The sequence below is a fragment of the Aethalodelphis obliquidens genome, unplaced genomic scaffold, assembly GCF_003676395.1.
Source record: "Aethalodelphis obliquidens isolate GAN/ISIS:26980383/991018 unplaced genomic scaffold, ASM367639v1 scaffold5, whole genome shotgun sequence".
In the NCBI taxonomy this organism is placed as follows: Eukaryota; Metazoa; Chordata; class Mammalia; order Artiodactyla; family Delphinidae; genus Aethalodelphis; species Aethalodelphis obliquidens.
In genome coordinates, this window is record NW_020837949.1 from 73,718,321 (window position 1) to 73,735,477 (window position 17,157).

At 48.8% G+C, this 17,157-nt stretch overlaps 2 protein-coding genes and 1 long non-coding RNA gene across 9 annotated transcripts in view; 2 read left to right on the plus strand and 1 right to left on the minus strand.

Moving 5' to 3' along the window:
- Positions 1-2,863, plus strand: part of DNAH11 (dynein axonemal heavy chain 11) — a 320,226-nt gene extending 317,363 nt beyond the window's left edge. The window contains 4 exon segments of the mRNA XM_027102655.1: positions 10-122; positions 549-689; positions 1,683-2,558; positions 2,590-2,863. Coding sequence (XP_026958456.1) covers positions 10-122; positions 549-689; positions 1,683-1,930 — 502 coding nt within the window. The 3' untranslated portion in view covers positions 1,931-2,558; positions 2,590-2,863.
- CDCA7L (cell division cycle associated 7 like) overlaps positions 2,563-17,157 on the minus strand; it is a 51,688-nt gene continuing 37,093 nt past the window's right edge. Inside the window, exons 2-10 of one of the 7 annotated variants that reach the window (XM_027102651.1) lie at positions 16,665-16,805; positions 12,058-12,195; positions 8,593-8,967; positions 6,907-6,978; positions 6,622-6,792; positions 5,743-5,868; positions 4,667-4,816; positions 3,523-3,659; positions 2,563-3,006 (exon numbers count right to left, since the gene is read on the minus strand). In XM_027102651.1, the coding sequence (XP_026958452.1) occupies positions 2,976-3,006; positions 3,523-3,659; positions 4,667-4,816; positions 5,743-5,868; positions 6,622-6,792; positions 6,907-6,978; positions 8,593-8,967; positions 12,058-12,195; positions 16,665-16,805 (1,341 nt within the window). In that variant the 3' untranslated portion in view covers positions 2,563-2,975. Of the gene's footprint in view, positions 3,007-3,522; positions 3,660-4,666; positions 5,036-5,742; positions 5,869-6,621; positions 6,793-6,906; positions 6,979-8,592; positions 8,968-12,057; positions 12,196-16,664; positions 16,806-17,157 lie in introns of all 7 variants that reach the window. The other 6 variants (XM_027102652.1, XM_027102649.1, XM_027102648.1 and 3 more) reach the window with 6 other exon arrangements.
- On the plus strand, positions 3,612-7,668 carry LOC113618463 (uncharacterized). Its single transcript, XR_003432020.1, has 3 exons — positions 3,612-3,805; positions 4,217-4,366; positions 6,799-7,668. It is a non-coding gene; the product is annotated as an uncharacterized LOC113618463 (long non-coding RNA).

Here is a 17,157-nt window from a genome sequence, read left to right on the forward strand (position 1 = left end):
ACTCACCAGGTTTAATGACCTCCTCTTGCGATGTCGGGAACTGGATACCTGGACACAAGATCTCGCCCTTCCGGCTGTGGTGTGGCTTTCTGGCTTCTTCAACCCTCAGTCCTTCTTAACTGGTAAGGGCTGGGGCAGGGCGGCCCCTGATGCTGACAGAGTCACACCCCATAGCAGAACCCCAGCCACTCCCCCTGCCCTGGCCACTACAGAGGAAACAAAACGCCCGGCAGGACAGGAGCAGCTAAGAGAGGTGGGATGGGGTTCACCCCGGTAAACGTTTCCCATCACGGGCTGCCCGGTCTCTCACATCGGTTCCACTCTGGCACGGCAGAGCACAAGCCAAATGGGTATAGCCGTGCCAGTAAAACTCCGTCCACCAAGCAGGGAGGTGGTCCTGCTCTAGTGCAGCCACGTGGAATGCCCAAGAACACCCCGTGGGCCCAAAGCACGCCTCACTCAGGGTGCTCAGCTTACACGGGTGGCTCCCGGGACCCTTCTGTCTGTGGCTTTATCCTACTCCATTCCTGTCCGTCCTCCTCCCAAAGCAATCATGCAGACCACGGCTCGAAGAAACGAGTGGCCGCTGGATAAAATGTGCTTGACTGTTGAGGTTACCAAAAAAACGAAGGAGGATTATGGGCACCCCCCCAGGGAAGGCGCATACCTCCACGGGCTCCTCATGGAAGGTAAGATGTCCCAAAGAGTGAACCTTTCTCACTCAGCTTCAAGTTGGTATTTGTCCTTTGTTTATTCCATTGCTCAGCACTCACTCACACTGGTGGTTATTTACTTCGTTTCCGGCTTTCGAACAATTTAAATGCTAAGATAGGTAGATAGGATGTGTGTCCAATGTGAGCCAAATTTTAAGGCCACGGCTATCACTTAAAGACCTATACACTGAATTTACTTTGCTTTTGAATCAGTACAAAACTCTTTCTTCTCCTTTTTAAAAAACTGTTTAACTTCACCCTTGTGGTAAAATACCATCTCTCTAAGCCTGTAAGATGCCAATGCATATTGTGAATCTCTGGGCAAAGGGGTAGAATATGCAGTAGCTTCCAAGTTTATTCACCCATGCATTTATCTTATCTTGTAGACCGCTTCCTCTTACCTTAAAGGGCACTTGGAGAAATGCTTTCCAAGTCTCTGCCAAGATGCTCCTTTTTCACTTTCAACATCTGAACACGTGTGGCATGTGCTTTAAAGGCGGGGTAGGTGGTATAAACAACAAGTGACCTGAACTTAGACGAAGAAAAGAATGTGCAGTGGGGAGGGAATGTGGTGAGTTGGACACGTCTTATACTGACCATAAGCATATGCAGATGCACTTCTTTAAAGGAAGGACAAACTAGTTTGCTTTACTGCATCTGTGATTCTCTCTCATGGAATCTGTTTTCATGTAGGTAAGGTTTACACCTTTTAAATTCATTTAGTTTACTGTTCACAGGAGAGAGTTCAGGCATTAGCACAGGAGCAAGAAGAGTCTGTGCTTACAGTGTATGCGTGGCCCCTGGGCAGCAAGTACCCTCATCTCCCTCCCATCTCAGTCATGGGCCAGCTCTCTAAGGAAGCCACTGATGAGGAGTGAAGTGACAAAACCGGAACGTTTATTGCCTACAACAAACAGAGGCTCAGTACCAACATACAGCACGGTTGTAACCCTTGGGTTTATGCTGTAGGTGCCAGATGGGACAGCCAGTCAGGAGCCGTCGTGGACGCCTACCTCAAGGAGTTAAGGTCTGCAATGCCAGTCATCTTGGCAAAAGCCATACCCGCGGACAGACAGGAAACCCAACACACGTACGAGTGCCCTGTGTACAAAACCAAAACGAGGGGCCCCAACCGTGTCTGGACCTTCAGGTTGAAGAGCAAAGAAAAGGCGGCCAAATGGGTCCTGGCAGGCGTGGCCCTCCTGCTGGAGGCGTAACAACGGCCCTTGCAGAGGGGCTTCTATTCCTCCCACCGGAGCACCGGAGATGTCCTTGTTCCCGCACGGTCGTTTATCCTACTGAGAGGCATAAAACAGAGTCCAGCTTATGTACCTTTTAAGTAACTAACTTAGCATTCGTTGTTTTTAAACAAACACCATCTTTGAAAAGTAGAGAAGGGGGACAAAAAGAAGCAAATGTAGAAAAAAAAGATGGGAACCCTACTGAAAATGTTCATTTTTAGCTCTCCCCAGCCTTCCTGCAACACAAAAAAGAGTACAGTATAGATCACATTTTCATCAACGTTCCACTGAACCTCCAAAACAATATGGTTGGAAGTCTGCTCCCGGTCCATACACGCGGGAGCCTAGTTCTTGTAGATAAACAAAAAGTATTAGCCTTTATATTCTCTTAAAATATAGAAGCCACTGGCCCCAGGCAGCCGCTCCTCCTGGCCAGCAGCCCTCCAGTGTCCAGAATGTGACTGACAGTCCACTTTTTGTTCAAGTGTTAACAAAAATAAAACTCAAGATATACAGGTAATTGCACCTTGTAATTTAGGGGAACATTTTCAATATAAATTTCCAATGACCCAGAGCAGCTTAAACTATGGTCACTTGTGATAAGGTAAGCTTAAACTATGGTCACTTGTGATAAGGTAAACTTAAGGGGGACGTAACCCGTCACAAGCTGGCCTCCAGGGACTGGTTTGGGAGGTAAAAGATCAAGGCAACAAAGGCAAGAGCTGCTTACACGATGTTTTCTCTGGGGTAACTCTACCCCCCCATCTAAACTATGTTTTTTAAATCAGCTGCAGATGCTTTTAACAATTCAATCTATAAACAGGCCTGCGTATACATGTATGTCGATTCCTCTCTCGTCTTCCTGAGAAATCTTTTGAAGTATATAAACAAACAATCTTTAAAAAAAAATAGTATTTGGATCTACAAAGAATTTCTGTATACAAACACAACCATAAGAAATCTTAGGCACAAATGGCATGTCTTGTCGGAGTCCTCCATGGTGAGCTGGCTGGTTCTTCTCTTAGTTGTCTTTTACCAGCTGCTTTTGTAAGCTGAGAAAAAATGGGACGCATTAGTGGGACGGAGGCACGAGCACAGCGGCATCCTAGGTTAGAGGCTCAACCATCCCCTGGAGTACCAAGCCCGAACCGGCTCTCCTGTCACCAGCTCAGGCCCGACTCCTCACGCACACACAGTGGTGCGGGCCGGCCCCCAGGGCCACTCGCCTGACTCCTGCGTCCCTACAAGCAGCCTCCTCGTCCGAGCGCACGTGACCCAAGCCTCCCCTCTCCTTAGGGCTGCCTTGGGCCTTCACAGCTTTCCCTCAGCCTGCCTTGTAGACTCTTTACTGTTGGAGGCAGTCAGGGGGAAATTCTAGCAAAGGAGGGAACTTCCCGATAGGGAAAATACCAGTCCCAAGCTTGCCCAATGCAAAGAGACACAGGACGACTGGCACTCGATGTGGTTTCTAAGAAGCAACTGAAACAAGGCAACCCCGTACCTGCCTAGAGGGTCTCCCCGGCTGCACCCGGGCATTACAACCTCTGTTTTTGATTTGTGAGGCTTACCTCTCCAGATATTCCTTAACGTTATTATAACCGTAAAACTTGGCCAGATGAATGAGGATGCCTGTGGCACAGCGACCATCACGCTTCCGACAGTAACTGCAATTGCAGATGCCCCGGCAGGGAGGACACACCCAACCCTAGGGAAGCAATGGCAGCAGGAATGCCCCCGTTATCAACAGGCTCTCCCCGCAGGATGAGCTTCTGATTGAGCCTGGATCACTCAGCCTCTCCACCAATCTTTAATCACGTGAGACTCCTCAGATAATCCTTCACCCTGTGACAGGTACTAATGTCTCCTTCCCCTCGCATGTTTCAAAAAGGTCCAGAAAGGTTGATCACCCCAGATCACGCATGCAGAAACACTGAAACGTGTTTGGTTTTAAACAGGACCAGGTGCATAGTTAGTAGACGTATGTTCAAAAAGTTTTGGAGAATTTCAGGTATCAGAGCAAGTGCAGGGCCCCTTACAACTTCACAGGTCACACACCCAGGAGGTCGGCCCTGCTTCTGAGAGCATAGGGTTTCTCAAATCACTCAACCTGAGTAGCAGTTTACACTCACCTGCAAACTCGGGACAGTCTATTTACCCCCATGACTGCTGCATAAGAGGTCTTGCAGCGGTTAAGAGCACAGACTCTGGAGCCAGACTGCCCAGGTTCAAGGGCATACACACTAACATTATCTCATTTTACAGAGAGAACCAAGGTGTTGGGAGGCTAAAAGAATAACAACTGAAATAAACTGCACTAACAGACGTGAAATCTCAGAGCAGTGCAGGTGCGCACAGAAAGCACCCTACACCACGGTATACCCACCCCCTGGGCCTGGCCCCGGCAAATCCAAGGTAAAGGACGCTGCTGGAGGAAAGGGACACAGGCTTGCCTGTACAAACCCTAACTAAGAAAGCTTGCCTCTGACCCTGGAAAGCAAAACGCACTCTCTTCTCCAGTCCTATCTAGGGCAGGAAACTCTACTTTTCATTGCTGCCAGTCTCAAGAGGCAGAATGAAAAGGAGGGTGGTGAGGGGGGTCTACAAAACCCTGAGCTCTGCAGCTGCAGGTACCCGACAGAGGGCCCAGGAGCCCCGTCCTCAGCTTGCTCCCCTCACCGATACAACTCAGGCCGAGGCGAGCACTGTGCCTACCGGGTCCAGCAGCGCCGATCGCACGTCCTCCCCGTAGCGATTCCGCAGGCAAGGCCCACAAAACTGTCCTCGCACCCCGCCGCAGCTCTGGTTCCGACACACCGTCTTGGTGTCAATGGTCTTCTGCCGACACTGGTGGCAAGTGTTACCCTGAGGCGGAAGGCGGTGGGTGGTGAACATGGGATTTGGAGGGGGAGGCCCATGAGGCCACACGGATATCCTAAGTGCACAAAGCAGCCCTGCCTCTCCCCCAGAATCGAGCAGTGCTGTTTCTCTGGTACAAACACTGGCACTCTCTGGCAGCCTGTAAGCACTTTTAGTTCTGGGGCCAGAGAAGCCTCTTAGGGCAGATGCGACTGAGCCGGGAACCTGGAAGAAATGAAATGATCAGCTGGACAGAAATGATGGGAGAGACCAGAGCCCACAGGGGTGACAGGTGACAGGTGACTGAGTGATAAGCCCTGGGCAGCATCGCACGGCTCCCACCCAGTTCCTAGCCATCCGGTTACGTTCAGGATAAATCTCCTGGTTTTAAAACGCTGGCGATTCAATTGAAAACCTTTTAACAGTATTTAAGACACTGTCCCATTATCTAAAAAGGATGCGAAACGACACAAAGCCATCCTCTACATTACCATTCTAAAAAACTTAACACATTTCCTACCTACCAAAGATATTCTATCAAACTTTAGTTTCTATTGGTTATATAAAATATATATTATACGTACATTTTCAACAGTGTTAATATTGGAAATATATTTCTGTTGGTTATAAAAGCGTATTAGTTTTTTCAACGTTTAAAACATAAAAACTATTTAAAATATAACAATTACAACTGTGCTTTTCCAGACTACACCCCTGCCTCCCCCCACAGATAATGCATCCCCCAGAGAGACCTGTCTCCCCTTTCCCAGTTACAGCTGCTCCCACTCGGAGCCCACCTCTGCGCCCTGGGGAGACGGCACAAACGCGTAAGCCCAGATACAGTTTAAAACAAGGCAGGATTTCAAATACCAGTGCCTGGGACTCCCAGTATAAGTCACGATCATGTGAATTATTCATCAGATATACTTTACCAGAACTTTATCATAGATTTTATCTCGAACAGTTATGGCCACATTCTCCAAGTCCTCTTCAGTGATGTCCTCCACTGGCCGAAAAGAAGATACACGGCGACGTCGTCGATATCCCTGGCATCTCCCCTGCAGAACGAGCCAAAGCAGAACTGGGCATTAGATGGCTTGGGCGGTTAAAAACAAATTATAGAAGTTTTACGCTCCTCAGAGCTCTAGGACCATGCATGTTAACTATGTCCCTCTTCTATTTCCCTGAAATCATTCATACATTTTAGTCATTTGCTGAGCTCCTATCCTTAGTGCCAAGCCTCCCTGATAGCAAGGTGACACAGGACAATAAACCAGAAGCTCAGGGTTTCCCTGACCACTGAATGGTCACCTGCGGCAAGCTCTGTGAGGCCGGGGAAGTGAACCACACTGAACAGCCAAAGCCACAAATAGGAAGGGTCCAGAGTGTCTTGCTCTAGACTGAAAGCACTCCAAACTCCCCATTCCTAAACAGAAAGACCAGAGGCATCACTGTACTTGCCCACAAGCAAAACCACGAAGCCACCTGCTGCCGTTATCAGCCCTTTACAGCCTCCACTGGAGGTGAAGCTGGGGTCCTAACCATTGCTCGGTTTAGAGGAAGGACCCGCTTCATGGCCTACAGCTTAGATCAAGCGCAAGCTTAGGCCCGGAGTTCTTTTCCGAGTGCGGTCCCAGGAGTACCCACAGCATCTAGGAACTTGGCTGAAATGCAACTTCTCAGCTGCTGCAGACCTACTGAGTCAGAACCTCAGCGCTCTCACCGAGCCCCAGAGGGCTGTGATGAACGCTCACGTGCGAGGACCGCTGGCTTAGACAAAGAAGCATTGGTTCATTATAGTCAGAAAATACCCCGCTTGTTGTCTTCCTTCTTCTGAAACTGTAAAACTCTTCTGCGAACTTGGCGGCCGACACGGTGAAGTTCTCCAGGGCGAACTTCTCGGGAGGCCGTGCGCTCCGGGCCGGGTTGGTGCGCCGTGTGATCTGTCCCTCTGAGAAGGCCCGCCTCACTGCTTTCTTCTTCTGCAGGTGAGAGCACAGACACACACAACTGGCTGCTTTCTGGAATGAAAGCCATCTAGCAACTGACTGTGTGCATGAGTACTGGAATCAATACATATAAGGAGTTCCACTTACAGAAGCTGAGTTCGGGGTTCGGAGCGGGAAGAAATCTGGCATTGAGTTCAATTCCGCCAATAATTGAGCAAGCTGAAGTTCAGAAGAAAGAAAGGATCGTGCATAAATATTGCCACGTCTACTTCATCTAACACGTTATCACAAGTCTTCCAGTTTGCAGCCATGAGAAACTTGTAGTTTACATAAGATCTCAGCAGTTGTTATTTTTTTAACCTCACATGTAAAGATTTTTATCTACGCAGGTGAGATGCTGATAGCATGAGAGGAATAAAATCTATGCCCGTTCCTTAGGTAGAAGAAGACACGATGAAAACTGTCCTGGAAGGTCCAAGGCCTGGAGCATGCGGTTAGAATCGTGACTGGGCTACTAACTCTCAGTGTGACCCTGGAACCTATCATTTTGCCCACCTGAATCAAGTTTCATCACGTTCACAACAGAAAAGGCCCAACTAGATCATTCCGGCAGTTATTCAGAGCTCCGAAACACTGATTCTTTAAGTTGGTTAATTTCTTATCAATAAAAATAATTTCTGAAAACATTCCCAAATAAACACCTAAGAACACCAAATAACAGGCATTAACGTGCCAATCAATTTAATTAGGATTCCTTTTAGTTTTAGACTTACACAGAGGTATGGGTGTCACCCCTAAATCCTAAAATCATGAACGTAGTTCTTATTTTTTATTTTTTTTTTTACGGTACACGGACCTCTCACTGTTGTGGCCTCTCCCGTTGCAGAGCACAGGCTCCAGACGCGCAGGCCCAGCGGCCATGGCTCACGGGCCCAGCCGCTCCGCGGCATGTGGGATCTTCCCGGACCGGGGCACGAACCCGTGTCCCCTGCATCGGCAGGCAGACTCTCAACCACTGCACCACCAGGGAAGCCCTCATAGTTCTTATTTTAAAGATGCAGAGAGATACGACACTAAAAATTCCTCTTAACTGAGCACAAATATGTCTCTGGATAAATTATACCCCAAAGTAGGATTTATATTTTCTTAAGCAACTTAATAGACATATAATAAGACTGCATATACAGTATCATTAAATTATGCTTTTTAAAAAGAAAATATTAAAGAAAAAAATATACCAAAATACTAAAAGTGATGATGATTTTTTTAAATTCTGTGTGTATAAAATTATGAAGGAAACCAGTTACTGACCACATACAGAAAAACCAAATACACAAAGATTTCACCTTGTTCCATTAATTATTCTGGTGAAAACATTTTAAAGTGATTCAAAACTGCTCAGTTCCTTTTAATACCTAGACCCCTTTCATTCCTTTAGCTGATATCTTGACACTACAGCACCTAGGTTGAAAGCTGCCTGCCTGACCTGCACAAAACAACTTCTAAGTGGTCTTCATGACACCCACGTTTACACACTGCTTCTTTCTGCTGGGAACAGGGCCTCTCATCTCCGTAAAATACCACTGCATATTTGCAACATAACTTGATCAACAGTAAATGGCGTTTAGTCCATGGCACTGTGGAGGGGGCTAAAAATGGTCCTGGGAGTCTCTGTTCCCAAACCAGAGCTAATCAGGTGATAACCGCTTGGGGTCCAAGAAAGAACCCACAATACCCAGAGCACACTTCCTGACCGAAGCCAAAGCAGCAGCATCTTTGGGGACGCAGCCCTGGGAGCCCCAACAGTGGCTGTCTTGGGCCGCGCGGCCTTACCATGGCTTTGTTCTCCTCGATGTTCATGGTCCTTTTCAGCAGGGCATCTGAGCTCTCCTGGCCCTCGTCCCTGGAGTCGTCCTCAGACTCAGAGGCAGAATCTTCCCTTTCCTTCCTCTGTCTGCAGCTTGTCTTTCTTCCAAGAATTCCACTCTTACTGTCCTGTATGTGCGAGCCAGAAAACAACGGCTCAGGAGAACTGTTCTTACCGGCATTTTTTGCCGGTTTCTTGGTGGGGAACTGAAAGGCTACCCGAAGACCAATACTGCTTCTTCTCGGCCTGCTGCTTCTAGGTGGAGCCTCTTCTTCTTCATCTTCCTCTTCCTCACTCATGAAAGATGCTTTACCGTCATCACTGAGCTCTGACTCCACGAGCTAATGAGAGAAAGAACAAAGACAGTGCCTATAAACAAACCTTCAGAAAGACACACACTTAAAACCCCTCTGACAGTATTTTAGGAGAACAATGAATAGTTGAAAGCTCTCCCTTCCTATTGGTAGTTCCCTCTGAACTCTTCAGTGAAATGCGCAAGTACTTTGTAGATGAACAAAATCAAAGAGCAGGCTGCTACGCGCTCTGGCCCAGCCACACCCACCGGCAGACTGTGTTCTGCTCAGAGCATCAGGCTGCAAGCCAAACGCTGATGAGGTGGGCTCCTCCCCAGTGGGCCACCCAAGCTGGCACACCTGGGAGCCCAGGAATATGGGAATAAAGAAAAGGGTGTGCATGACATCAGAGGTATCCTCAGGTAAAAATGGAGTGCTGAGTGAAAAATAAAGTACCATTCTGCCCTAACTAGCTGGAACACAACTCATGAGTAAGAGGGACAGGAGAGCTGACTTCATTTTAGTGCAGTGACCAAGGAGCAGGCAGATGACCTGCCCTCGGGGTCAGTGGCGGAACCTCATCCCCAGGATACGCTGGGTCCTCACTCAAGGGAAGCCTCCTCCCCTTTCTGTAACCCGCAGCGCCATGGGGTGCAATCAGGCAGACAGCTCTGCAGGGCGGCCGCAGGCACCTGTTCAGTCAGCTCAAGCAACTCTCAGCCTCAGTTTTCAGTCTCCACTCGGCATAGGTCTCCAGCATTAAAACATAACTTGGTTTCACACGTGAGAACACAGTAAGAATGGAAGGCAACAGCAAGGGGACATCTCAGATGCAAAGGACTCTCAGCAACAGCAGAGATGGGTTTAAATACTGGGATCGAGGTCATCACCTGGCCTCTTCCCTTGACCACAGGCTGGACAGTGTAGCCTGGGCACCTCTGTCAGGGACTCAGGTTGTGAGGAGAGCTGAGAACAGCACCAGGAGCCGCCTGGGATTCAGTTAATGACTCTGCTTCTTCCTCGGTGACCACCCCCCCAAATTCCAGCTGGACTCAAGTTAAAAATAAAGCGGCGGGAGGGAAAAAAAAAAAAGCAGACAGGGCTTCCCTGGTGGCTCAGTGGTTGAGAGTCTGCCTGCCGATGCAGGGGACACGGGTTCGTGCCCCGGTCCGGGAAGATCCCACATGCCGCGGAGCGGCTGGGCCCGTGAGCCATGGCTGCTGAGCCTGCGCGTCCGGAGCCTGTGCTCCGCAACGGGAGAGGCCACAACAGTGAGAGGCCCGCGTACCGCAAAAAAATAAAAAAAAAAAAGCAGACAACTTCCAAACCTTGGTGTATGTATCAATGCACAAAAAGCCAGGCAGAGAAATAAGACTGTACTGTACGGAGTTACCTATTTGTTTTAATATCCTGAACTCTCCACATTAGTAGCTTTGGAATTCCAAATAGTGGGCTGCAGAGGAATCTATGTTAGAGGACACTGTTGGAGAACTTCAGAGGAGTTCTCTCCCCTGACTGGCTTTATTCATTTATCATAATCCCCATCTAGCCCCCGTCTCTTTACCAAGGCCGTGGAGTAGCGTACTACAAAGGACTGAAGTATGGAGAGAGTCACCAGTGGAGACTCCGACCTGAGAGCCAGCACCACGGCTGCGGCAGTTTCACGTCTGGCTACAAGACCACTGGACACCAACGTAGAGTCATACCCTATTGCCAGAAAGGTGGTCTCACCACTACTCGCTAGTGTGGGCAGGAGGTTGGGTGAGGAGGCAACAAGGCTTGCTTTCTCACTGAATTTCAAAATAAATGTACAGGTGGACCTGCCCTGAGCTATGCGTTATATCAGAGTCAACGTAACATGTCCCTAAATGTACAGATTTGGAAGAAAACCAAAAAAAAGGTGCTGGGGGTAATTCACTTTCGCATGCTGGAAACAAATTCTTTGAATATCCCAACATTACTTAGCTAAAGAAGAGAAGATAAACAAGTCACTAAGAGTAGATGATACCCATCAAGGTTTGGAAGGATCTCTAGAAACCGGAGCCTTGCTGGCCAGAACACAGGAACTGCCATGCAAATAACTTCTGTAAAGAGAGCCAAGGGGCGGGGGGCTGAGGCCGATAGATTGGCACAGGTCTGTGTTGCTATTCACAGAAATAAATCACCATCAAGCAAGGCAGCCTACCATTAAGGCTTTCAGGCCTTAAGACCCCCCCAGGAAAAGGTGAAGGACAAAGCAACGCTACTGGTTACAGCTTCTTTAAACACCCACACAGGTTCCACGCCACGAGTGCTTCTCTGGGAGCTTCTGAACGTAATGAGGCTTAACCGCTCTATCCCTTATCTTGATATCAAAGAAGGAAGTGGTGTATTGATTTTATGAGATAAATGTATGCTACTTTCCAGTTAGTAAAAAACATTTTTATGCCTAAAAAAAATCCAAAGGCTGTTCTTCAAAGTTACCCTGAGATTCAAATACTGGTCGGCAGTCAACTGGCCTAACTAAACACATGGACTAAAAAGAGATCAACCAACAAGTCTCTTGATGATGGCAAAGGGCTGAGGGCAGACTTCCCTTAGGAATCAGACAAGCCCAGGTCACCTTTATCATTAAAAAGCCTGTCGTGATCCAAATCAAGAATGCACAGACAAAACTCTAAGTTTGTACCACAGCTAAATTTCTGCCAAATCAACTCCAAACCTAATTACTTGGCGCACAACAGAAAATGACTTTCAGGAACTTGTTACTCTCAGACCCTCCTCTTTTCAGATAAAAGAGGTTCAAAAAAGTCTGAAATAAATTCTCTGATAAGGATAATAAGGGACGCCTGGGACACATCCCCCCAGACTCCAAAGGCACCCAGGAAAGACAACTGGATTTTCTCTAAGAGCACATGGACTGGTGGGCCAGGAATTCGCCTTAGAATAGCCGAGTTTACATTTAGCTAAGTGGCTTAGAAGATGAACACGTAAAAAACAGTAAAATCTTCATATTTTGTTAACTGGCTTATAAGATGAACATGTAAGAAAAAGTAAAACCTTTTCATGTGTAAAGTGGCTTCTTACAAGTAACAATACAATTCGGAACCAGGACTAAAAATATCACAACCCACCCTCCCTCACGTTGATAAATATTACCATTACTTCTGCGTTACTGTTAACATTCAGATCACTCTGTGTAAATCCTTCAAAATCTTCCGTCTCTGAGTCACTGTCCTCTCTAAAAATTCTCCTTAGCTCTTCTGTGAAGGTTGTGGACTGGAAACGCACATCCTGCTAAGTTAAAAACACATGTGTCATGGAGAAAGCAAGAAGAACAGAGGCTGGCAGGGGCTGGGGGCAAGGGCAGTCGCTGTTTAATGGGGACAGAGTTTCTGTGTGAGACGACGAAAACATTCTGGAAACAGATAATGGTGAAGGCCTCGAGACACTGTGAATAACGCCTCAGTGTCCTGCAGGCAGCACACTGGGACTTACCGCACTTAAAAATGGTTAAAATGGTAAATTTTATGTAGGTTTTACCACAATAAAAACACACGTATATATACATATTTTCCATAGTTTGCAGAAAGTTAGACCCACAAATTGAACAATTTCAAAAAACCAGAATGGCCGCAGCCTCCATCAGCTGGTGTCCCCGGTAGGGGCTGATGGAATTTAGTTTCTCCCGCCGGGGCGGGGCCATCAGGAGCGTCTGCGTTCACACAGAACAGAAAACACATGGAGGAGAAGACCTGGCCCTGGCTCCTCCACACACGCTTGGCTTTCCTTTCCAACAGCCATCCCAAGCCGGCTCCTCCCAGGGGAGATGCCTGGTTCACAGACAGCATGCCTCCGGGCAGGACCGGGCTGGAGGCTTCCACACCCCGCCCCGCCCCGCCCACCGCGGAGGAGAACAACGCACTTGCTCCGTCACCCACTAGGGAGTCCCTCTCCCGCAGGAGGTGAGAAGCAGCCACTGCCGGCAGGTAGCAAGGGAGCCCGAGGAAAGATGTTACACGGCTGACTCAGAAAGGACATGTTCCAGTAATGACTTTTTCTTTCTTTTGAACTCATAAAAATAAAAGGCATGCTTGAAAGAGAGGAGGGGAAAAGCAAGAATGGCAGTACAGAACGGAGACCCACAAACCAGCCTCCTCCAAGCTGGCAGCCAGGCCTGGAGTCCATGCCCCCTGCTGCCTCTGACGTCTCCCCTCCTACCCCTGATGCAGGGGTATGACCCCTCATGACAGCACATGAGGCTGGAGAACCTTTATCTCCCTGCCTGCCTTTTCCCTGACTTTAATTATATATACTTCTTCGACCTCGGATAATCAGTCTCTGGAGAAAAACAGACATAACAGACGAGTGGAAAAACTTCCCGGGGGGGAAAAGAAAGAAATGCCTATATCCGGCATTTTTTTAAGCTTAAAAATGTCTCCTGTGAATTATTATGGGTAATTGGAGTGACTGTGCTCAGATGTAAATTACTTCATCCCTTTGTTGATAGCTGTGGTGCAGCTGCTTAAAAAAAAAAAAAAATTCACACACAAAAGGGAAGTTTCTTTAAAGTGAAATTCAAATTGTGCTTCAGGGAGACCAGGGCCGGCACTGCTGCACACACTACGTACAAGTTCACGCGGCTTCTCTCGGCGGGTTAAAATGGATCCGGAGTGTGTGGGGTCCAGGTGGGGAAGCAGCAGGCCAGGGTCTGTCGTGAAGAATGGTGCGCGGTTGGCTCCCAAGGAAACCCACCACCTCCGAGGGCAGGAAACATCTGGCTCAAGAGCCCTGGGCCAGCCCCTGCAGGCTGCTGCAGGGCAGTGGGGCCCATGTGCACACTTCATCATCGACCCAAAGTCCCTGGCTGGAGCCCGAACAGGTCATGCCTTGGAACAGCAGGTTCCAACCTGCCAGTCCTCTGGCTCTTTCTGTGCTTTGAGCTGGTGTCACAGGCAGCCGTCAGCCTGGGAGAGATCAGTATCTCTGGTGGCCAGTTCTGATAGAGAAAACAAGTCAGCTGCAGCCCTAGACCAAGGCCCATGCTTTTATTCTCCTGATTTCACAGGGTGTAAAAACCATCTTTAATGGGGTCTGTAACAAAGCGAACATCCACTCCACAGTCTCCTGTGTCCCTGGTTACAAGCCTCACACAGCTCTTTGTTCTCCGAAATCTGGCCGTTAGCCTTTAAAATCACTACTAGACAGTATGTTGTGGGCTTTGGTGACCTGCATCTACCGTGATCAAGAACATAAGCAGGGCTTCCCTGGTGGCGCAGTGGCTGAGAGTGTGCCTGCCGATGCAGGGGACACGGGTTCGTGCCCCGGTCCGGGAGGATCCCACATGCCGCGGAGCGGCTGGGCCCGTGAGCCATGGCCGCTGAGCCTGCGCGTCCGGAGCCTGTGCTCCGCAGCGGGAGAGGCCACAGCAGGGAGAGGCCCGCGTGCCGCAAAAAAAAAAAAAAAAAGAACATAAGCAAATAACAGATCAGAAGAGAAGCTAACAGAGTGGTGACTTTTTTTTTTATTTTGAAGCTCATGGGATGTGAAGAAACAGACTGGAAGTCATGGTGGCTGAACCAGTCAGACAAGTATCCCACCTCAGTTCCACCCCACGGGTGCTCCTTCGCCCATGGGCACTGGATGTATGAAACAAGAGGAGAGGGACAACCCAAGGAAGCAGCCCAAGCCGGGGAAGCTGGAAAGCACCATTCAAGTATGAGGCCCCTTCCATCAAGGAGCCTGTCATTTAGTAAGGGAGCTGGACAAGTCCACAGGTCCCCATGGCGAGGATCAGTGTTGTAAGGGAGACACACGCAACATGGCGCACAGAAAGAAAGGAAATCCAGTAAGACTTCGTGGAAGCAGAATCATTTGACCTGCATCTAAACTGGGCTAGAGGCTAGAAAGATGCTGAGAGTGCACAGAGGCAGGATGAAGAGCCTGGACCACTGTGCACAGGGGGCAGAACAGTGCATGCGGGGGGCATGGATGCAGTTTCTGGTCTCCCGCTGCAAAGCCCGCAGGAGAGAGCCGTGCAAGGCACGAGGCTGAGAAGTGGGGCTCCTAGATTAGGAACATCCCAGCTCGGCCACTCCTCAGATGTGAGGCCTCAGACCAAGTCACTTCACCTCCCCACACTTCAGTTTCATCACCCGTGAAACAGGAATAATAACAGCGCCTGCACCTTCCCAGGGAGATAGTGAATTAAGGGCACTCTGCATGAAAAGCATGTTGTCACGGGCCACGGAATGCATGCTGGGGTCAGACTCGGGAGCAGGGCTGGACTGGGGGCAGGTGTGAGGGCACAGGAGAAGGGGCAGTCGTCACAGCAGCAAGAGCAGCCGCTCTGTTCCTTAAGGCCTGCCACCCGCCAGGCTCGTGCTGGCGCTTCACACAGTGTCTCGCGCCGCTCAGAGGGCCACTCACACCGGACCCAACAGGCTGCCCCTCACTGCCTGACCACATTCGAACGGAGGGACTGGCGATTTCTGAACAGGGGAGGATGGCGACCAGAGCTCAGTCCCACACCTGCGGGAAGGACTATGAGACCCACGGGAGCTGAGGAGGGAAGAGACGGGAAGGGATGGAGGTGAGGAACATGGCAGAAGATTCATCAGCTCCTGCAAGGGACTTGAGGAGATGGGTGAGGAAACAGGAGGCGTCAAGAGCTCCATAGTTGGAGACAAAAATGGGGAAGACAGACAACCAGGGAGGGAAAATGGTGAGTTTCAGATCTCCCTTGAGCAATGACGACACATCCAAGTGTCTGTCAGAAGTACATCTGGGGCTGGAGGGAAGACCCAAACCACAAAGGACCAGGAGGCAACGGCTGAGACCGGGCCAGGCACTGAGATCATTAAGTGGAAAGGTCTGAAGATAAAATCGTGGAGAACATCCACAGATGGGGACAGGAAGTAGAAGGGATGACAACCAAGAACAAAAGGTGTTAAGAGAAAGAGACCAAGGGGAGTGGAAGCAGGTGGCTGGGGGGGGCAGGGGCAGGGTGTCAAATGGTGCAGAGGCATCAAATAAGGTGAGGAGACCACACACACTGCCGTCAAGCGGGGGCTTCACTTACATAATTAACTGTCTGCCTTCCTCTACTTCCCCAGTGGAAGCTAGGTGGGTTTAACTCACAGCCTTTTAGGGAGGCCATGGTCGAGGGAGAATGAGGAATTTTGAGTGCCACAAAGGAACTCAGAAAAAAATGCCACGGAAGCCTGGATACTTGGCCATGCTCCTGCCAAATCCCAACATAAACCTCCAGGAATCTACATCTCCGAGAACTGCAACTTGTGTCTGCCACAGATCAAAGGAATTAAAGAAAGAACAATCCCATGAGTGAGGTGCGGACAGAGCCTCACCGCAGCAGCACAGAGGCCATGTGTCTCATGGTAACCACACACTCCTACGCTATCGCTGGGGGATCAGCCCTCCCCCGCCAGCTGTGTGGGAGCGCTCCAAATACAGCCTGGCCACAGGCTGCAGCCCCGAGGTGGCAAAGAAGACGGATTTGATCATGTGAGGTCCCCTTTACTGAAAAAAAAAAAAAAATTATTGTACATAAAAAGGATTTAAACAGCAAAACTGAGCGAGGTACCCCCACCAGTTGCTTGAAACATGAAGGTGTAACACTAATAAAATAAGATGCTCGACAATCAACTGATACCACCAGTCTCAGACTATGTGCAAGTAAAAGAATAGCCGAACCAAGATCCAAGCTTCCAGACGGATACGCCTGCCTTGAAAGGAGGCACCCATACCTGCTTCCCTGACTCCAGTGAGTCAAAACTATAGCAGCTCTCCTCTGATGACAGGGTTTCCATGGGAACATCATCTCGGAAACCGACAAACTCTTCATCATCACTGGGGGCGTTAAAGATGTCAGCCACTTCTTTAGGGATCTGTTTGGATTGAAAAAAGGAGGATAATATCAGGGGCTGTTATAATCACTTAGGGAAATTTTGTAGAGGAGTAGGAATTACCATCTCATGACCTTATCAATCTGCCATGGTTGCTCACAAAACCCCAATAACCCTGAGTAAAATGTGCCTCAGCTTGACACCTCATGGCAACCAGGGAAGGGGTGGAAGAGGATAAGAGTTTTTCTTTTTCAAATTCTAGAGATATATCCTATCTTACAAGGACCGTTGAGGCCATGCCTAGATAAAAGCCATTTTTGATCTCTTGACAAAAATTAAGAAAATTTTCTCCTACAGTGGATGTATTTTTTTTTTTTTTTTTTTTTTTTTTTTT